This window comes from Cajanus cajan, chromosome 2, assembly GCF_000230855.2.
Source record: "Cajanus cajan strain Asha chromosome 2, NIPB_CcT2T_4, whole genome shotgun sequence".
Classification (NCBI taxonomy): Eukaryota; Viridiplantae; Streptophyta; class Magnoliopsida; order Fabales; family Fabaceae; genus Cajanus; species Cajanus cajan.
The window spans coordinates 13741633-13758602 of NC_138518.1; the positions used below are offsets into that span (position 1 = coordinate 13741633).

General features: G+C 30.4%; 1 protein-coding gene across 1 annotated transcript; it reads left to right on the forward strand.

Moving 5' to 3' along the window:
- The first annotated feature begins 3249 nt into the window (after positions 1-3249).
- LOC109804918 (histone acetyltransferase HAC12) lies at positions 3250-13073 on the forward strand. The gene is made up of 16 exons (XM_083067940.1): positions 3250-3355; positions 5747-5971; positions 6104-6203; positions 6348-6612; positions 6778-7862; positions 8759-9040; positions 9121-9402; positions 9583-9711; positions 9819-10019; positions 10132-10274; positions 10504-10804; positions 11008-11153; positions 11925-11982; positions 12059-12448; positions 12538-12764; positions 12856-13073. The coding sequence occupies exons 2-16, from the start codon at positions 5772-5774 to the stop codon at positions 12950-12952; spliced, it is 3906 nt and encodes a 1301-aa protein (XP_082924066.1). The 5' UTR covers positions 3250-3355; positions 5747-5771; the 3' UTR covers positions 12953-13073.
- Positions 13074-16970: the final 3897 nt, after the last annotated feature.

The window sequence follows — 16970 nt, forward strand, 5'->3', positions numbered from 1 at the left end:
TTACATTATTAATAATATAGTTAAATAAATAAAGTTTTAATACAAAAATTAAATTATCAATATTGTTTTACATTTTCACTAAACTTAAATATTTTACATTTCTTGTTCATATAAAATCAAGAAATAGAAAATAGAAACTCTAAATTTGCATCTTCGTTTGTTCTTTTCTTTTATTTCATAGTTGATTATTTAGAATACTTCAAATAGGATATAAGGAGTATTTAGAAAATTTTCTTTAGATAAAACTATCTTCTTTCATTACGACTTTTGTGTGAATATACATTTGTCTATATAAATATGCATGAGTTATTTCTCTTAAGTTAAATTTTTATTTTAAACTCAAAATTTTAATATTAATAGAATAAACTATTTTTTGATAATGCAAATTAAAAAACCTTACACATGTGTTTACAAATATAGTTGTTGACTTATTAATTTTAAATTAAATTTATTGGTCTATTTAATTGTTAATACAAAATAAGTTTTTAAGTAAATTAATATACTAGGTCCATCTTTAAAAAAATGGATTAAACCTATAAAAAGAAACCTATGATAAATAATAGGTTAAACTTAAATTTTTAATTTCATAAAACAAACTCAACTTGTTTGCCAAAGCCTAACTTAATCTACCTATTTCCATTCCTAACTATGTTTAAGACAAGAGAAATCATAAGAGCTTTACGTAATAAAACCTAACTTAGATATGAATATTTTTGAAAAAAATAATAGAGATTGAATCATGCAATTTGATTAATAATTCACCAACTGAATCTTTAATTTACTGACTTAATATCTTAACCAATTAATAATCGATTTAATTTTTAAAACATTACTCTTAACTCTAGGTCTTGAATAGTGAACCCTATTAGTTAAGGGTGGTTATATCGATCGGTCATGCCTATTTAAGCTTGAAAAGCCTGCATTTTTAACAACTCAAATATTCGCTCTGTGTCATAAAATTAAATGATAAAACACCAATGGTCCCTGTTCGGTCGGTGAAAACCATGAAAAAGAAATATAAATGCATTCGTAACAAAATAAAATATTATAAATATAAAGATCAAAGCTTTAAATATATCAATGTTATATATTATAGCAAAAATATCAAAACTTTAATGTCTTAAAAATTTAAAAATTCAAATACACCAACAAAACATCAAAATCTTAATTAACATTCATATATTAAATACAAATGACTAGTTAAATATATAGTTAAAGAATTCTTAAAAAATTTTTTACCAAAAAACAAACTCTTAAAAGTTCTCGTGCAAGATAATTATTTAAGAATTAAATTTTAATATTTTTAAAATAATTTTTTAATAAATAAAAATAACCTTATACTATAATAAAAATTATTTATCATAAATTTAAAATATAATTTTTATGTTTAAAAATATCTATTTCAAAATTTAAATATAATTGATATATTCAAACATAATATTTATTTGTATACCTAATTTATTATACATTTTAGTTATATATAATGAATATTTACTCTTTATAAAAATATTAGTGCCTTGAAAATTTAAAAGGTCAAATATACCAATAAATATCAAAGTGTTAATATTTTACAAAGAAAAATGAAACATATTATTTTCAAGTAGACTAACTCATGGACTTTGTAGATTAAACCCACAAAATACACGAAATTCACAGTTTAAACAAGACAAAATCAATATGGTCAAATAGATTTAAGAATAAACGGGTCTGAATCTACGTGGGTCACGGGCTTAATGGGATAGTTCACAAATCTAGACGAATATCCACTCTTATTATTGAATTTGACACCTTTAAAGTGCAGATATTTCACTTTTAAAAAATAAAGTACAATAAAAATGATTAATTAAAAATTAACTATAAATATTATAATTAATTTTAAATTTTAATATATATAATTTTATCACAATTTTTAATCTTTAATTTTCTAATTAATAATGCGAATGTATTTTATTCTCTTTAGTTTCATGTTGGGAGAGAAATTGATTTTGGATACAAAATTTGTTGGCTAGTCTTGAAGGTAAGTAAGAGTTGGGGATTTAGCTCTTTAAATATACAAAATTTATTTAAAATCCTGTAGCCAAATATTTTAATGTGTTTGTTAATTATTTAATGCGAAATTAATCTAGCATTAAAATTAACTCAAAGACAACTATTAGTCATTGGAGATCCACATAAGAAGTGTTTAACCTATTTCCAACACACTAAGTAATTACTACTCACTTTCACGTCATTTACACAATTTAATGTGAATTTATAAATAACACTTTAATTAGTACTGTATCAAAGAAGATCCAAACGCGTCCTACATTGATTTTCCCAACATCTCATGTTGGTAATTATCTAAAGTAAATCTTCAATATAAAATTTGAACGAGGAATAAAAGAAATTCACCATTCATATTCATATAAATAAAAGGATGAAAAAATTTCATTTACTTATTTAGATAAATAAAAATAAATAGTGTTTTAAAATTATTCATACAAATTAAAAATAAATTTAACTTAAAATAACATTTTTTAAGCATTCAAACACTACAACTAAAAGAAATTTTAGCAATATTTAAAAAGATATTATCTAATTATGTATAAATATTATTAATTTATTTTTTGTGAAATATTATTAAATATTTCATATAGTTTATGTTACTCAATATTTTTAATAATATTTTATATTTTTTAAATGTTATCAAAGTGATATTTTAATAATATTACTAAATTTTATTTAAATTTATAAAATAATAATTAATTTTAATATAAATATTACTATCACTTATGCTTTACAACTCTTAATCTCCTGCTAGTCTTTAAAAATTGAAGACATCTTAAATAATTATTATCAAATCTATATTAAATATTAAAGATCATTTATCTTAATTATTATTCTATAATTATATATATTATTTATGTGATATTTATTTATTCAATATATACCTTTAATTTTAAAAATAATTAAAAAAATAATATTGATAATAACATATTTAATTTTTTTAAAATAATTTACTATTTAATCTAAAGTAATATTTTAATAAATGTAATAAGCAAATATTGATAAAGAAATAGAATGTAGTTGTGAAAAGAAATAAAATTTTATTTTTTATAGTCAACAAATAAATTAAATTTTCTTTATCTGGTCAGCAAATAAATTAAAATTTTGCAATGACGTTGCGGAAGGAGAGTCAAAGTGTTTTCCGTCCTCTTCATAGTACTATAAATGCCCTAGTCCACACCCTCACTCACTCCACTCCACTCCCTACAGCATTCAGTTTTCTCGTAAAACCAAATAACCCTAATTAACATATTCACTGACAGAGACAACCTGCACAGAAAAAGTAGCGAAAATCGACCCTCACTCGCAGGTTTCGGTTTCATCGTCTTCTCTTTTCTCTTTCTCTTTCTTTCTTTCTCTCTCTCTCTATTGTACTGTTAGTGTTAGGGTTTACTGTATTGTTTATTTCCTGTTTCTTGCGCTGCAATTTTCCTTTTCTTGATTTCAAGAAACCCTAATTTCGGTTCGATTCTTTTCGACCGTGGCTTTTTCTTTGAATTGTTTACCGCTTTGCGATTAAAGAACCGAAGCGATGTCGGTTGGACGGTGTTTGGTTGACTCCACGATGACGAGTCCAGTTTTTCAATTAATTTGTGGTTTGGTTAATTTAAAGCCAACCGTTACGATCGAGATTTAAAATGAAATCTTTGAATGCTGCATGTGCCTAGTTAAGAGTTTCTTTATCTGCGTTGAATGTAGTGAATGTTGATGGAATGTGAATCTGTTTCTGTGTTGCTTGTAGAATCTAGGGTTTTTCCTTTCTCTCTCTTTTTAGTTTGGTTAAAATGGAAGGAAATGGAATAAAGAGCAAGGTGTTGATTTAATTAAGACCGGAATTAGACTTAAATTGCTTTATTTATGGTTCTGTAACTGATTATTATTAATTGGACAATTTATATGCTGGGGTGGGGTGTTAATTAGTTTATTTATTGCATTTTAAAGTTTACGTGTTGTTGAAAGATATTTTTTTAAGATTTGTGATGATGCAACGTGTGGTATTGGATGGCGGAGGTTGAAGCTGGTGAGTTTTTTCGTGGGAAATGTGGAGTTGTTAACTGCATTACAATTTACACAGCCTCTGACATGGTAAATGTGGAGTTGGATAAGGATGAACCGGTGAATGATTTATTTATAGTTTGTAAAAGATTTTAGGGTATAGATTTCTTAGATGATATTGTGCAAAACTGCAAGTATAGAATGTTTTTTTGAAGGAAAAGAAAAATACACGGAGAGCTTCATATAATTCTTAGTGTAAGACTGAAGACAGGTTGATGAAGGTATTATTTTAAAAGTGGGGAGGGGGAGAGAATTTACAGAAACACTTTAAAAATGTTAAATAAATGTTTATTAGTATTATACTTGTAGAGCCGTGATCATTTTCACAGTAAACAGAAATGGTGGTGTCACTTTAGCTGGATAGAGTGAAAATATGTGTTTCAAAATCAAGGGAATTTTTTCTTCTTGCCCCACTTATAATGTTTTAAATAGAAGAGACAATCAGATAATTAAATGGGAAGGGAATGCTGCTCTTTATCAATTCCCGTCAATCTGTTAAAATAACGCTTGTTCAGGAGACAAAATGTTAGTCTTTAGCCGTTAGTTTTAAGTTACTGTATTAATCATGACAAGGAAGGGATAATTAATGTACTTTGAATCAATGGTGTGTGAAAGAAAGAAAGGAACCTCTATAAGTAAAATGAGCATTTTGAACATTGAAAAATAAATAGTATTTTATTGAAAGAGAATAGCATGCTGTGATCATAGTGACTTGTAATAGCTTACCTAAATGAAATCCATTGTTTTAATCGACTGCGTGAATTATTGTTAAAACTCGTTTGATTTTGAAAGTATTGTTTGATTAACAATTAGCTCTTTTTATATATCATTTACATACATGACACAGTACCAGGCTTTGTTGTACTATTCATAATTGATACTTGATTGAATTGGTTTGTCATGCTGTGCACTATTGACCTTTGTCTTTTAATACAATACAAGATTTGAAGATTTTGGTTCTCTAGCACATTCTTTTTCTTCCTTTCTGGTACTTGAATAATTTAAGAATTGACAATCCGTATTAGTGTAAACTGTCAGTAAATTGTACTTAGCAGCTAGAGTAACTTAACTTATTCCGAGGATTCACATTCACAGTTCACATGTCCTATATGTATCAGTGTCGAATAAAAACTCATTCTGCATTTCATGACCAGGCAATCATATATAGTCTAAACCGGAAGCAAATGATTAAAAACCCATTCTTTTAATGTAAAATAAAAAATGTGGAAAGCGCCTTCCTTCCTTTCTGCAGCTTGCATGGGACTACTACTCACCATTTATAAGAAGAGTTTGGAACTATAATAATTTTTCTTTAAATGATAATAATAATTTATATGCTAGAACATTCAAAGTTACATAATGATTCGTATGCTGGATTCTTGAAGGGTGTCACACAGATTAGGTAGTCATCTTAGATGTTATCATGTGTTGAATCATGAGTTTTTCTTTCTAAATTTTGACATTTGATAATCCAATTTTGTGTCTGTTTGGTTCATGCCGTTTGATGGATGTCTTTTTCGTTAAATTGTGATTTTTAGGCTATATTTTAATTGCTTTCTGTCTTCCTATTTTTAAATAAAAAAATGTATGTATGCATGCATTTTTTGTAACATTAATAATTTCTAATGGCTTATAGTGCTTGCAGAATAAATAGTTTCTGAAGTAACAAGATGTACGGCAAGGGTTCTAATCTCAGGAATACCTGCAAACAGTTACCAGGAAATTCTTCATCATTTGGTTCAAAACTTCCTTTGCAAACAGGTTTTGATTTAAGCCACCAATATAATACAAGGGATCAAGTAGGGGTCTTCCCAGACTGGCGTAAGAATATTGCAATCATTCATGAGCGTAATTTGATTAGAAATAAAATGTAAGTAATATAAATTTTTACATTAACCTGAACTTGCATAACTTTTATCTTTATAAAATACAAAAGAGGCTGAAATTATTTGTAGTGGTATAAAATTTTCATTGAACTGAGACTAACTAAATTTTATTTCAGTTTTGCAATATTCAGGTCCGGAATTCATTATAAAAAAGAACAGGCATTCGTTATTGCAAATGCTCTGGAAAACGAGCTATTTATCGAAGCTTCTTCACAGGTTTGTTTTTGGAACTGTGTCTATGCATATGAGATTTTCAATTGTTAACTAGACAATGAGAGGATCAAATGCACATTGAGTCCAAATCTTTTTAATTAAGCAACCTTTTATTTATTGATGAATTTTTTTCTACATATTTTGTAGGAAGAGTACATGAATGAGAATACATTGATAGAACGAATGGATAGTAAACTGAAAAAGTTAACAGAGACAAAATGCAGGGAACAAGCAGATAGTTATACTATTTATACATCCAAGACGCTGCCCCCTTCTGGTTTACCACAACCTGCTTTTCAGAAAGTGTACATCAATAAGTCACCTAACTTTTCTGTTTCTGCTTGGGTTAGCAATCTGGAAGCTAGGTCCAAATCAATTAATTACCATTCTCCACAGCAACAGCCAGATAATTGTACGTATATACTAGTCTTGTAATTTCTTAAGTTTCAATCCATAATACATGAGCTAGAATTATTATTATTATTATTATTATTATATAATGTATTATTTACAATTTGTAAGCAATATTTTGGTAAAATTTATATGGCCAAGCCTAATTCATGCTTTGTGAATCAAGGTGAAAATTACCATCAAATGTTGGAGCACAAAACATTGAAACAGCCAGAATATTTTACAAGAAGTCTCAATGTGGATAAACAGTTTACTTTAAGAAGCTCAGCAGCAGACCTTTTGGATTTAGATGGATCTGCTAATATGAATTCAGGCAGTAGTTCCATAGTTTCAGATACACAGAGGATCCTTCTTTTATATTTTTACTGCAACAATTTAAAAGATTTTTCACGGGATCTTGTCACGAAACATTTGCATTCAACAGTTTGTGGTGAAGGGACATGCACTTGTCAACAGTATAGAAAGCTGTTACTGCATTTTGATGACTGTCAAGATGATAACTGTCAAATTTGTTATTCCTGGAAATTGCGGGGCACTAATATTCAGAATAGCGTAATTAAGGATTATGTCGTAAGAAAAAATGTTTCTTCAAGTAGTTCTGAACACATGTTATCACCTGCTGTCAAACGAAGAAAAATAGAGTCTGCTTTTGATGTCTCTTTAATCGACAGTGCAAGTTGGGATATGTCGACTCACAAACTGGCTCAACATTATTCTTATGAAGCACTTTCAAATTTTCAGCAACAACCAGAATCTTCACTCCTGTTTAATTATTCTAATGTTTCAGAGTGCAATTTTAAACAATTTCCAATGCCTGATTCGATCAGTAATACTGAGATAAAGAACAATGTGATAGATGATGCATTTGGGAATATTTCTAAGGATGAAACAATTCTCTCTAAAGACTTAGACACTGATCACATGTCAGAAGAACCAGACCCCAAAATCAATGATGGGAAAGTCAGCAGAAACCTAGAGGAAACTGTCACTAGATCTCATTCCGTTGTGTATGCTCTCAAAGATCTTATGTCTGCAAATATAGAGGAAATTGTTCCCATTAGCGATCATGTGAAAGACATAAGAAACTTAGAGCAAGGGAAGGAAGATCATGTGAAAGACATCAGCAACTTAGAGCAAGGGAAGGAAGCGGAGTCCCCAAATCCAACAGTTAATACTGTTTCTCTAACTGATTTTTTTACATGTGATCAAATAATGGAACACATTGCAAGTCTGAGAAAGCAATTTAATCAGGTTAGTACGCCATTTTTGACTGTTTTCTGTTACCTTGATCCTGTTTTCTGTCAATAATTAAAGTTACATAATATTCTATAAAAGCACACTTGATAAAACGTTTAAGTGTTGAGGGTTGAGGCCGGATCAGTGTATGTCTTCTGTGTCCATTGCCTGTTTAAGTGTTGAAATGTACTACAATGTATAGGTGTGTTCATAAAACGTTTATAATACCTAGAGTTCTGACACTTATTTTTACTATGTATAATATTTTATTATGTAATGAAATGTATTACAATGTATTGTGCGTTCATAAAATCCAGAGCTCTAAGTGTAACCCTTATTTTTACTAATTATAATTTTAATTAAATAGGCACCAGATCATGAAATACTAATTATAATCCTAATTAAATAGGAACCAAATCATGAAATAAGAATATATGGCAATCAACTTAAGAGGTAATAAATAAATAACAAATTCTTAAGTATAATTCAAGATACGACATCGTATATTTTATATATTCAGCCAAGAAATTTCAATCACTAAACATGTCTTTCTTTTATTTAATCAAGTATTTCCTTTATTTTATATTATTTTTGTTTTAGTGAGTGCTTTAAAGGACCAACTCCCAAGTTAAATTACTAGGTGGAGGTCCTAATAATTTTCAGGTGTCTGATGTCCCCTAAATTTTTTTACCTATGATCAAATAGTCAAGAGTTCAATACTTGGTACCCTCATTCTTTATAATGAAATTAAATTTGAAGATATATCAAAGTATGTATGTGCATTGTTCATGCTTCAATTTCTAAGGGCTCTTGCATAAGGATATGTTTTTTTTGAATATTTGAATTTCTATATTTGCAAGTTTGTTTATGAATTTTTCCTGGCATATACAAATTGATAATTTTATAAACAGAGTGCAAAGATTGAAGAACAAGGAGTTGATGTTTACAAATGCCAGTTATGTGAAATTGGAACACTTCCTTTTGCCCCCGTGCCAATTTATTGCTTTTGTTGCGGCATCCGTATAAAGCGAAACTCATACTATTACTATAGAAGAGAAGAAGATGATACACAACCTTGCTTTTGCACTGTGTGTTATAGGAATTCTCGAGGGGGTAACATCACATTCAATGGGACGTCTGTTTCCAAGACAGATCTTGATAAAAAGACAAATAATGGAGAATTTGAAGAAGCAGTAAGTTTAATATCTCTCTACTATAATTGACCTTTATATAGAAAATTTAAACTCACCTTTTATGATTATTGTTTCTTCAGTGGGTTGAATGTAATAAATGCAAAAGTTGGCAGCATCAAATATGTGCACTCTATAACGATAAAAGAGATTTGGACAACAGTGTTGAGTATACGTGTCCTATATGCCGCTTAAAGGAAATTGAAAATGGAATGCATGTACCCTTACCAAAGAATGCTATGTTTGGTGCTAAGGACTTGCCAAGCACCATGCTAAGTGACCACATAGAGAGGCGACTTTTTAAGCGTCTCATGCAAGAGAGTGAAGATTGGGCAAAGGTCGAAGGGAATAAGAATCTTGACGAGGTAAGGCATACAATACAGTTCAATTAAAGATGTTGAATGCATATGTTTTTGCATTGGCATGAATGTGCATTAACTTTTTATCTTTTAACATATTCTTATCTTTTAAAATTGGATATTTTTTAGATATTAATTAAAAAGTTCATATTTTCTGATTTGACTTGTGTGACTCTAAATTGCTAGGTTTTATTAGCAGAAAATCTTTCTGTTAGAGTAGTGTTATCTGTCGAGAAACAATTGAAAGTGAAGAAACAGTTTCTGGACATATTTGTGGAGGAGAATTACCCAGCCGAGTTTCCTTATACATCAAAAGTAAGTCCAGAGGTTAATCATTGAAAATATATATATATATTTTAATTACTTGAGGAGTAAATCTCTGGCATTATATTCAGAAGTGACAGCTGTTCCATCTGTTTCAGGTTATTCTTCTGTTTCAGCAGATTGAAGGTGTAGATGTATGCCTTTTCGCAATGTATGTCCAGGAGTTTGGATCCGAATGTGGCAATCCAAATAAGCGTAGTGTGTATATTTCATATCTTGATTCTGTCAAGTATTTTCGGCCCCAAAGAGCGACCATGAATGGAGAAGCTCTTCGTACCTTCGTTTACCATGAGATATTGGTATGTTGCTTATATTTCCACTAGGGTTCATTTATTACATCAATTAACCGACACAATAAACACTTCAAACCTTCCGTTTCTTTTATTCATGTTTTTCCTTATCTATCCTCAGATTGGATATCTAGATTTTTGCAAGAAACGTGGTTTCAAAACTTGCTATATATGGGCCTGTCCACCTATAAAGGGGGAAGATTATATACTATATTGCCATCCTGACACTCAAAAAACTCCGAAGAATGATAAACTTCGGCACTGGTCTGTCTTTCTTTCTCTCCTTATATGTGTGTTTAGCTTTCATGTACTTCTATATATACATTTTGTTGGCTATATCCCAATACCGCGAGAGTACTGTACTGCTGTACAATTGTCATGTTATAGAAACAGTAATTGCTTCTTTTATTTATCATCCTTTCGCTTTGAGCACTGCCATCATGTAACCATAACCATCGAGTGTTTATATATATTGTTTGTTTAATTTATGCAGGTATCTTTCAATGCTAAGAAAGGCTGCCGAAGAAAATATCGTTGTTGGTTTAACTAACATATACGATAATTTCTTTGTTTCTACAAGAAATTGGAACTCCAAAGTAACAGCTGCTCATTTGCCTTACTTTGATGGAGACTTCTGGTCAGGTGCTGCTATGGATAAAGCCAGGATCATTGATCAAGAGTGTGGAGGAGATTATGAAAAGATGAAGAAACTAATGACGAAAAGAACTTTGAAGACTATGGGACATGTAAATCCTTCAAAAGGAACTGCCAAAGACATTCTAGTCATGCAAAAGGTATGTCTACCTTGTTTTTCACCTTCCTCCATTTGTTACATTTCTCAACCTGGGTTATATTCCTTTAGATAAATATTTAAAAGAAATGTTCCAATATTCTTATATATACGAGTTTAAGTTACGTACTTACGTTGATCCTTCATACTTATTAGGTGTTAGTTATCTAATCTTTCTGCTTTTTCTTTTTTCATGATGTTAATTAGCTGGGACAAACCATATTGCCATTCAAGGAAGATTTCATCGTAGTTCAATTACAGTATGTTTGCATGCACTGCCATGAAGTGATAATGTCTGGGAAGCGATGGTTTTGCACTGCCACTGAATGCAAGACATTTCAGGAGTGTCAAAGGTGATCATAACTTAAAAGTCAAATATTTGAACTATTTTTTCCCTCTCATGCTTTATATCTGCTTTAATTAGAATTTTGATAGTAAAACACTTTTCTTCTCTGTAGTTGGCACTTTGCACAATTTTTATGTCGTCTATGTTCTTGTAAATAGGTATAAAAAAACTGCCACTCATTCATCTGACATTTCTCTCGTTAAACAATTTATTCAAGTCATACCTTTCTCTCCTAATTTAACGCTTTCCAAACTTCAACATGTATATACCTTCCAAGTTAGGTTATACCTCTCTTTTATCTTATTTGTACACTTGAATATTTTTATCGGTCTATTTCTTCTTCTAATTTACTCTCTTATTTCTATCTTTAAATTGAATTGCAATATTTTTCTTAAGAAATTATTGATAGTTAAAAATAATTTTATATCAAAATTTAAAAAATGTTCTTATCAATCCAAACTCTAGTTTATATATTTAAATATATTTTTATTATGAATTTTAATTATAATATAACTTATATATTAAACATTATTTATTTATCATTTAAAATTTAATTTTAATTATATAAATTAAAAATTAATCTCTCGAGTATAATATAAAAATTAAAATAACACTCACATTCCTCTATATTTATTTCTTACCCTAGCTTTAGCATTTTTTTTTCTTTCCCTCTACCAAGATTTTTCCTTGTAAGATACATACGTCAAATAATTTTGATTATGAACCTCTTAATATCTTCTCTTAATATTATTCTTATTCTTTTGTGTTAATATTTCAGATGCCATACTGCTAACTCACACACCTCTCGCAACGGTGAGAAACATACACTTCGTCAGGTACCTTCCTAAACTTGAAGCTAAGTTCATATGATTTTTTGAAACTACATGCTTTAATTATTGTGTGCCTTTCCAGGTCTTCATGGATGATATCCTTTGTGATACAAAGGAGAATGATGTGATCCTTGACAATGGGTTATTTGACACCAGGCATAACCTTTTGAGTTTTTGTCAAAGGAATAGCTTACAGTTTGACTCACTCCGCCGAGCCAAGTATTCCTCAATGATGATCCTCTATTTTCTAAAGAATCCTAATTTGCTGAATGTTGGAACAATATGTCGCGTTTGCAATAAACAAAACGTATACCAGTGCCACTGGAAATGTCAGAATTGCCCAGAGTTCACTGTCTGCTCTGCATGCTATAACAAGAAAGGTGCTAATTGCCATGCACACACGTTGACTCAAACTTTTTCAACAGCACTGAGTCCTTCGGGGAATCAAGAGTTGAATCAGAACTCGGCACTGGTATGAACCTAGTTCCCACACTTGTATTGTTTTCATTCTACATTGTTTTAGTTTCTAGTAATAATATTCATGCATGCTTGCTCATGCAGATACAGGAACTGCAGGATGTTATAAAGCATGCATCTCAGTGTCACTCAACAAAAACTCAACCATGCACATATCCACATTGCCTTCAACTTAAAAAGCTGTTCTCTCATGCAAGTAGGTGCACCATTCGAGTTTCTGGGGGATGCCAATATTGTAAGAAGGTTTGGGTGGCACTATCTGTACACTCAAGGAATTGTAGAGACTCAGGATGTCAAATCCCCCGTTGCATGTATGTTACTTCATGAGCTTACAAGAACTAAAAAGTAAATTGCGTATAAATATTTATTCTTTCTTGATATATATATTTATCCAATTTGCAGGGATCTGAAGAAGCATGCAGAATGGATAGCAACGCAGTCTGAATCGCGGCGTAGAGCTGCAGTTTTGGAGGCGACAGCAAACTCTCACCCTCATTGAATAAGTTGTGAACTAGTTAATAATTTGTAAATTTATAAAGCTTTAAGGTATTGTACATACTATTTATAGAAATACATTTATAAGCTTTAAGGAATTGTATATATATTTTTATAGAAATACAATTGTGTATTTAATCCTCTTTGCTATGCAATTTTGTTCCATCTAATTGCATTACATGCATCTGGTTTCCCTAACTGTATAAATTAGGTCCATCATCTAATGTATTTTTTGGCTTGGTTGACAACTTAACATGCATTAGGAAAAACCTAAGCCCCACCTCAACAAGAGATAAAGACAAATAAAAAGTTTATAAGTGAGACATAATATTTACTTTACAAATTAATTTTATAGAGTTGAATTAAATCTATAACTTACCATTAAAATGGTATTAGAACTATCATTGGTCCTCTATTTATATATGCACTAAACTAAATAGAGTTTGACGTGTTCCACATCTATTAGAGATAAAATAAATAAAAATATTATAAGTGAGAAAACAACTCTCACCTTAAAAATTGATTTTGTAGAGTAGGTTTATATATAACTCACTATTCTAGGATAGTATTAGAGTTATCCTATATTCCCTAAAAGAGTTAACCACCATTTATACACGTATTTAGATTTTCATAAAAAAGTTATCTATCATTTATACACGTACCAAACTCAATAATATTGAGTGTGGGAGGATCCATTATGAAAAACTTCTCTCATCAACTAGATATAAGGCAAACAAAAAGTTTATATCCTAGATCATTAAAATGGGGTACTCTCCTTTTATTCAGATACAAAACCCAATAGTTCTGAATGTGAAGATGTGTACTAAGAAAAAAAATTCAAATGTCACATCGACTAGAGATAAAACAAATAAAATTTATATCCTTGATCATTAAAATGGGCTACTCACCATTTATTCACTCATCAAGCCAATAGTGTTGAATGTGAGTGAATGTATTAAGAAAAATCTAAGTCCTATATTGACTAGAGATAAGACAAACAAAAGGTTTAAAAATGAATGATAATCCTCATCTTACAATTGATTTAGTAAGATTGAATTAAACTCATAATTCACTATTTAAGAACATAAATATGGTTAATGAAATATGTAATGACACATGAGTTGCATCTATTGTAGCCATTGTTTGTCTCGTTGTAGGATTGAGAAATTTGTGAATGTGATTAGGGTTTGGAACTGGATTTTGTTCCAGAGATCCAAAAGGCTAATTGTTGGGATTCAAACAAGTCCCACATCAATAAAATAATACAACAAATAACAACTTATATAATACAAACATACTTCAATGATTAAGAGACCTTTTGGGTGATGACCAAAAACAAAACCGTGAGAGCTAAGGCCCAAAGCGGAAAATATCTCATCATTGTGGAGTATGTTTGTAATAAAATTATAAAAATAACACTCATAAAATATCCTCTCAGACGAGTACCATTAAATAACCCCATAAGTGGTATCAGAGCCGCAGGTTGGATTCAGTGACAACCAATAACCTTATAACCCCTCATAACTCATAAAATATAATGTACCATATAAAGACAGATTCCGTGGATTCAGTGACAACCAATAACCTTATAACCCCTCATAACTCATAAAATATAATGTACCATATAAAGACAGATTCCGCTGCATGAAAGGTTAGGTCCTTGTTTGAGAGGGGGATTGTTGGGATTCAAACAAGTCCCACATCGATAAAATAATACAACAAATAACAACTTATATAATACAAACATACTTCAATGATTAAGAGGCCTTTTAGGTGATGACCAAAAGCAAAACCGTGAGGGCTAAGGCCCAAAGCGGACAATATCTCATCATTGTGGAGTATGTTTGTAATAAAATTATAAAAATAACACTCATAAAATATCCTCTTAGACGAGTACCATTAAATAACCCCATAAGTGGTATCAGAGCCGTAGGTTGGATTCGGTGACAACCAATAATCCTATAACCCCTCATAACTCATAAAATATAATGTGCCATATAAAGACAGATTCCGCTGCATGAAAGGTTAGGTCCCTTGTTTGAGAGGAGGATTGTTGGGATTCAAACAAGTCCCACATCGATAAAATAATACAACAAATAACAACTTATATAATACAAACATACTTCAATGATTAAGAGGCCTTTTGGATGATGACCAAAAACAAAACCGTGAGGGCTAAGGCCCAAAGCGGACAATATCTCATCATTGTGGAGTATGTTTGTAATAAAATTATAAAAATAACACTCATAAAATATCCTCTCAGACGAGTACCATTAAATAACCCCATAAGCGTGTGTTGGGAATATGCCTAAATATCTTTAGAAGATTAAGTTAGTTTTTTATAAGAATATTTTATTTATATTTCAAATATTTAGATTTAATCAGTTATGATTATTTTAAGATTTATTTCCTTATTTTAGAATAGGATAATATCAAATATATTTGATTTTGTATAACAAATTTTCTCTATAAATAGAGACTCATGAATAAAATTATATTATGCTCCTCTGATAAAAAATAAGTCTTATTATAAAATATCCTCTCAAACAAATACCATAAAATAACCCCATCATTGGTATCTAGAGCTAAGGTTACGATCTTGGAGATGGAAGCAGAAACAAACTTTTCACAAATTTCCCCACCTATTTTTGATGGAGAAAGTTACGATCTTTGGGCAGTGAGAATGGAGGCATACCTAGAAGGTTTAGATCTCTGGGAAGCTGTAGAAGAAGATTATGATGTTTCCGCGTTGCCAGAAAATCCTACCGTAGCCTAAATGAAAATTCACAAGGAAAGGAAAATCAAGAAGGCAAAGGCAAAAAGTTGTCTCTTTGCCTGTGTTTCACAAAATGTTTTCACAAGGATCATGACTCTCAAATCGGCAAAAACAATTTGGGATTATCTAAAGGAAGAATATGCTGGAGATGAAAGGATTCAAAGCATGCAAATATTAAATTTAATGAGAGAATTTGAAATACAAAGAATGAAGGAGACAGAGACAATCAAACAATACTCTGACAAACTGCTTGGCATTGCTAATAAGGTACGATTACTAGGAACGCAATTTCTTGATTCTAGAATTGTTGAAAAAATTCTAGTAACTATACCTGAAAGATATGAAGCTTCAATAGCAGCTTTGGAAAACACAAAGGATCTGAGTAAGATCACTTTGGCAGAAGTGTTACATGCATTGCAAGCATTAGAACAAAGGAGGCTTATGAGAGAACAAGGATCCGTGGAGGGTGTATATTTAGCCAAATGGAAGAACAAAAATAGTGGCAAAAACAAGAAGAAGGAATTGTTTCAAGAAAACAATCAACATAATAAGACTCAAATTTTTTTCACCATGTCCTTATTGCAAAAAGACTAATCATCCACAACAAAGATGTTGGTGGAGACCTGATGTAAAATGTGACAATTATGGAAAATTAGGACACGTAAAACATGTATGCAAATCTCATGAGCAACAAGAAGAAGCCAACATTGTTGAAGATCAACATGAAGAGGGAGAAGAATAACTACTTTCAATGTCATGCTTTATGACCAAAAAACCCTCAAAAGCTTGGATTATTGATAGTGGTTGTACAAATCATATGACCTATGATCGAGAACTCTTCAAAGAACTCAACAAAACTGATATCTCTAAAGTTCAAATGGGGAATGGAGCACACCTTGCAGTAAAAGGCAAAGGAACACTTGCTATTAAGAGTCATTCAGGTTTTAAATTAATATATGATGTTTTATATGTTCCTGATATTAACCAAAATTTGTTGAGTGTTTCTCAATTATTAGGAAAAGGCTATAAAGTGTTATTTGAAGATAAAAATTGTGTGATTAAAGATATACACAACAAAGAAGTATTCAATGTTCATATGAAAGGCAAAAGTTTTGCTTTAAATTTGGAGGAGGAGCCAATTATAAATGAAGATACAAGTGAAGAACACAAAGATGCATGTCTTCAAAAGAAAGTTGATGATCAAGAGGAGAATGAAGATGATGAAAAATCACCTTCAAAAGAGAAG

Excerpts from the sequence above, each read along its gene's own strand:
- LOC109804918 (XM_083067940.1), top strand. The coding sequence starts at position 5,772 with ATGTACGGCAAGGGTTCTAATCTCAGGAATACCTGCAAACAGTTACCA. Across the intron at positions 10,020-10,131 it reads TCGTTTACCATGAGATATTG|ATTGGATATCTAGATTTTTG; the intron begins GTATGTTGCTTA and ends ATCTATCCTCAG. Across the intron at positions 12,449-12,537 it reads TGAATCAGAACTCGGCACTG|ATACAGGAACTGCAGGATGT; the intron begins GTATGAACCTAG and ends TTGCTCATGCAG.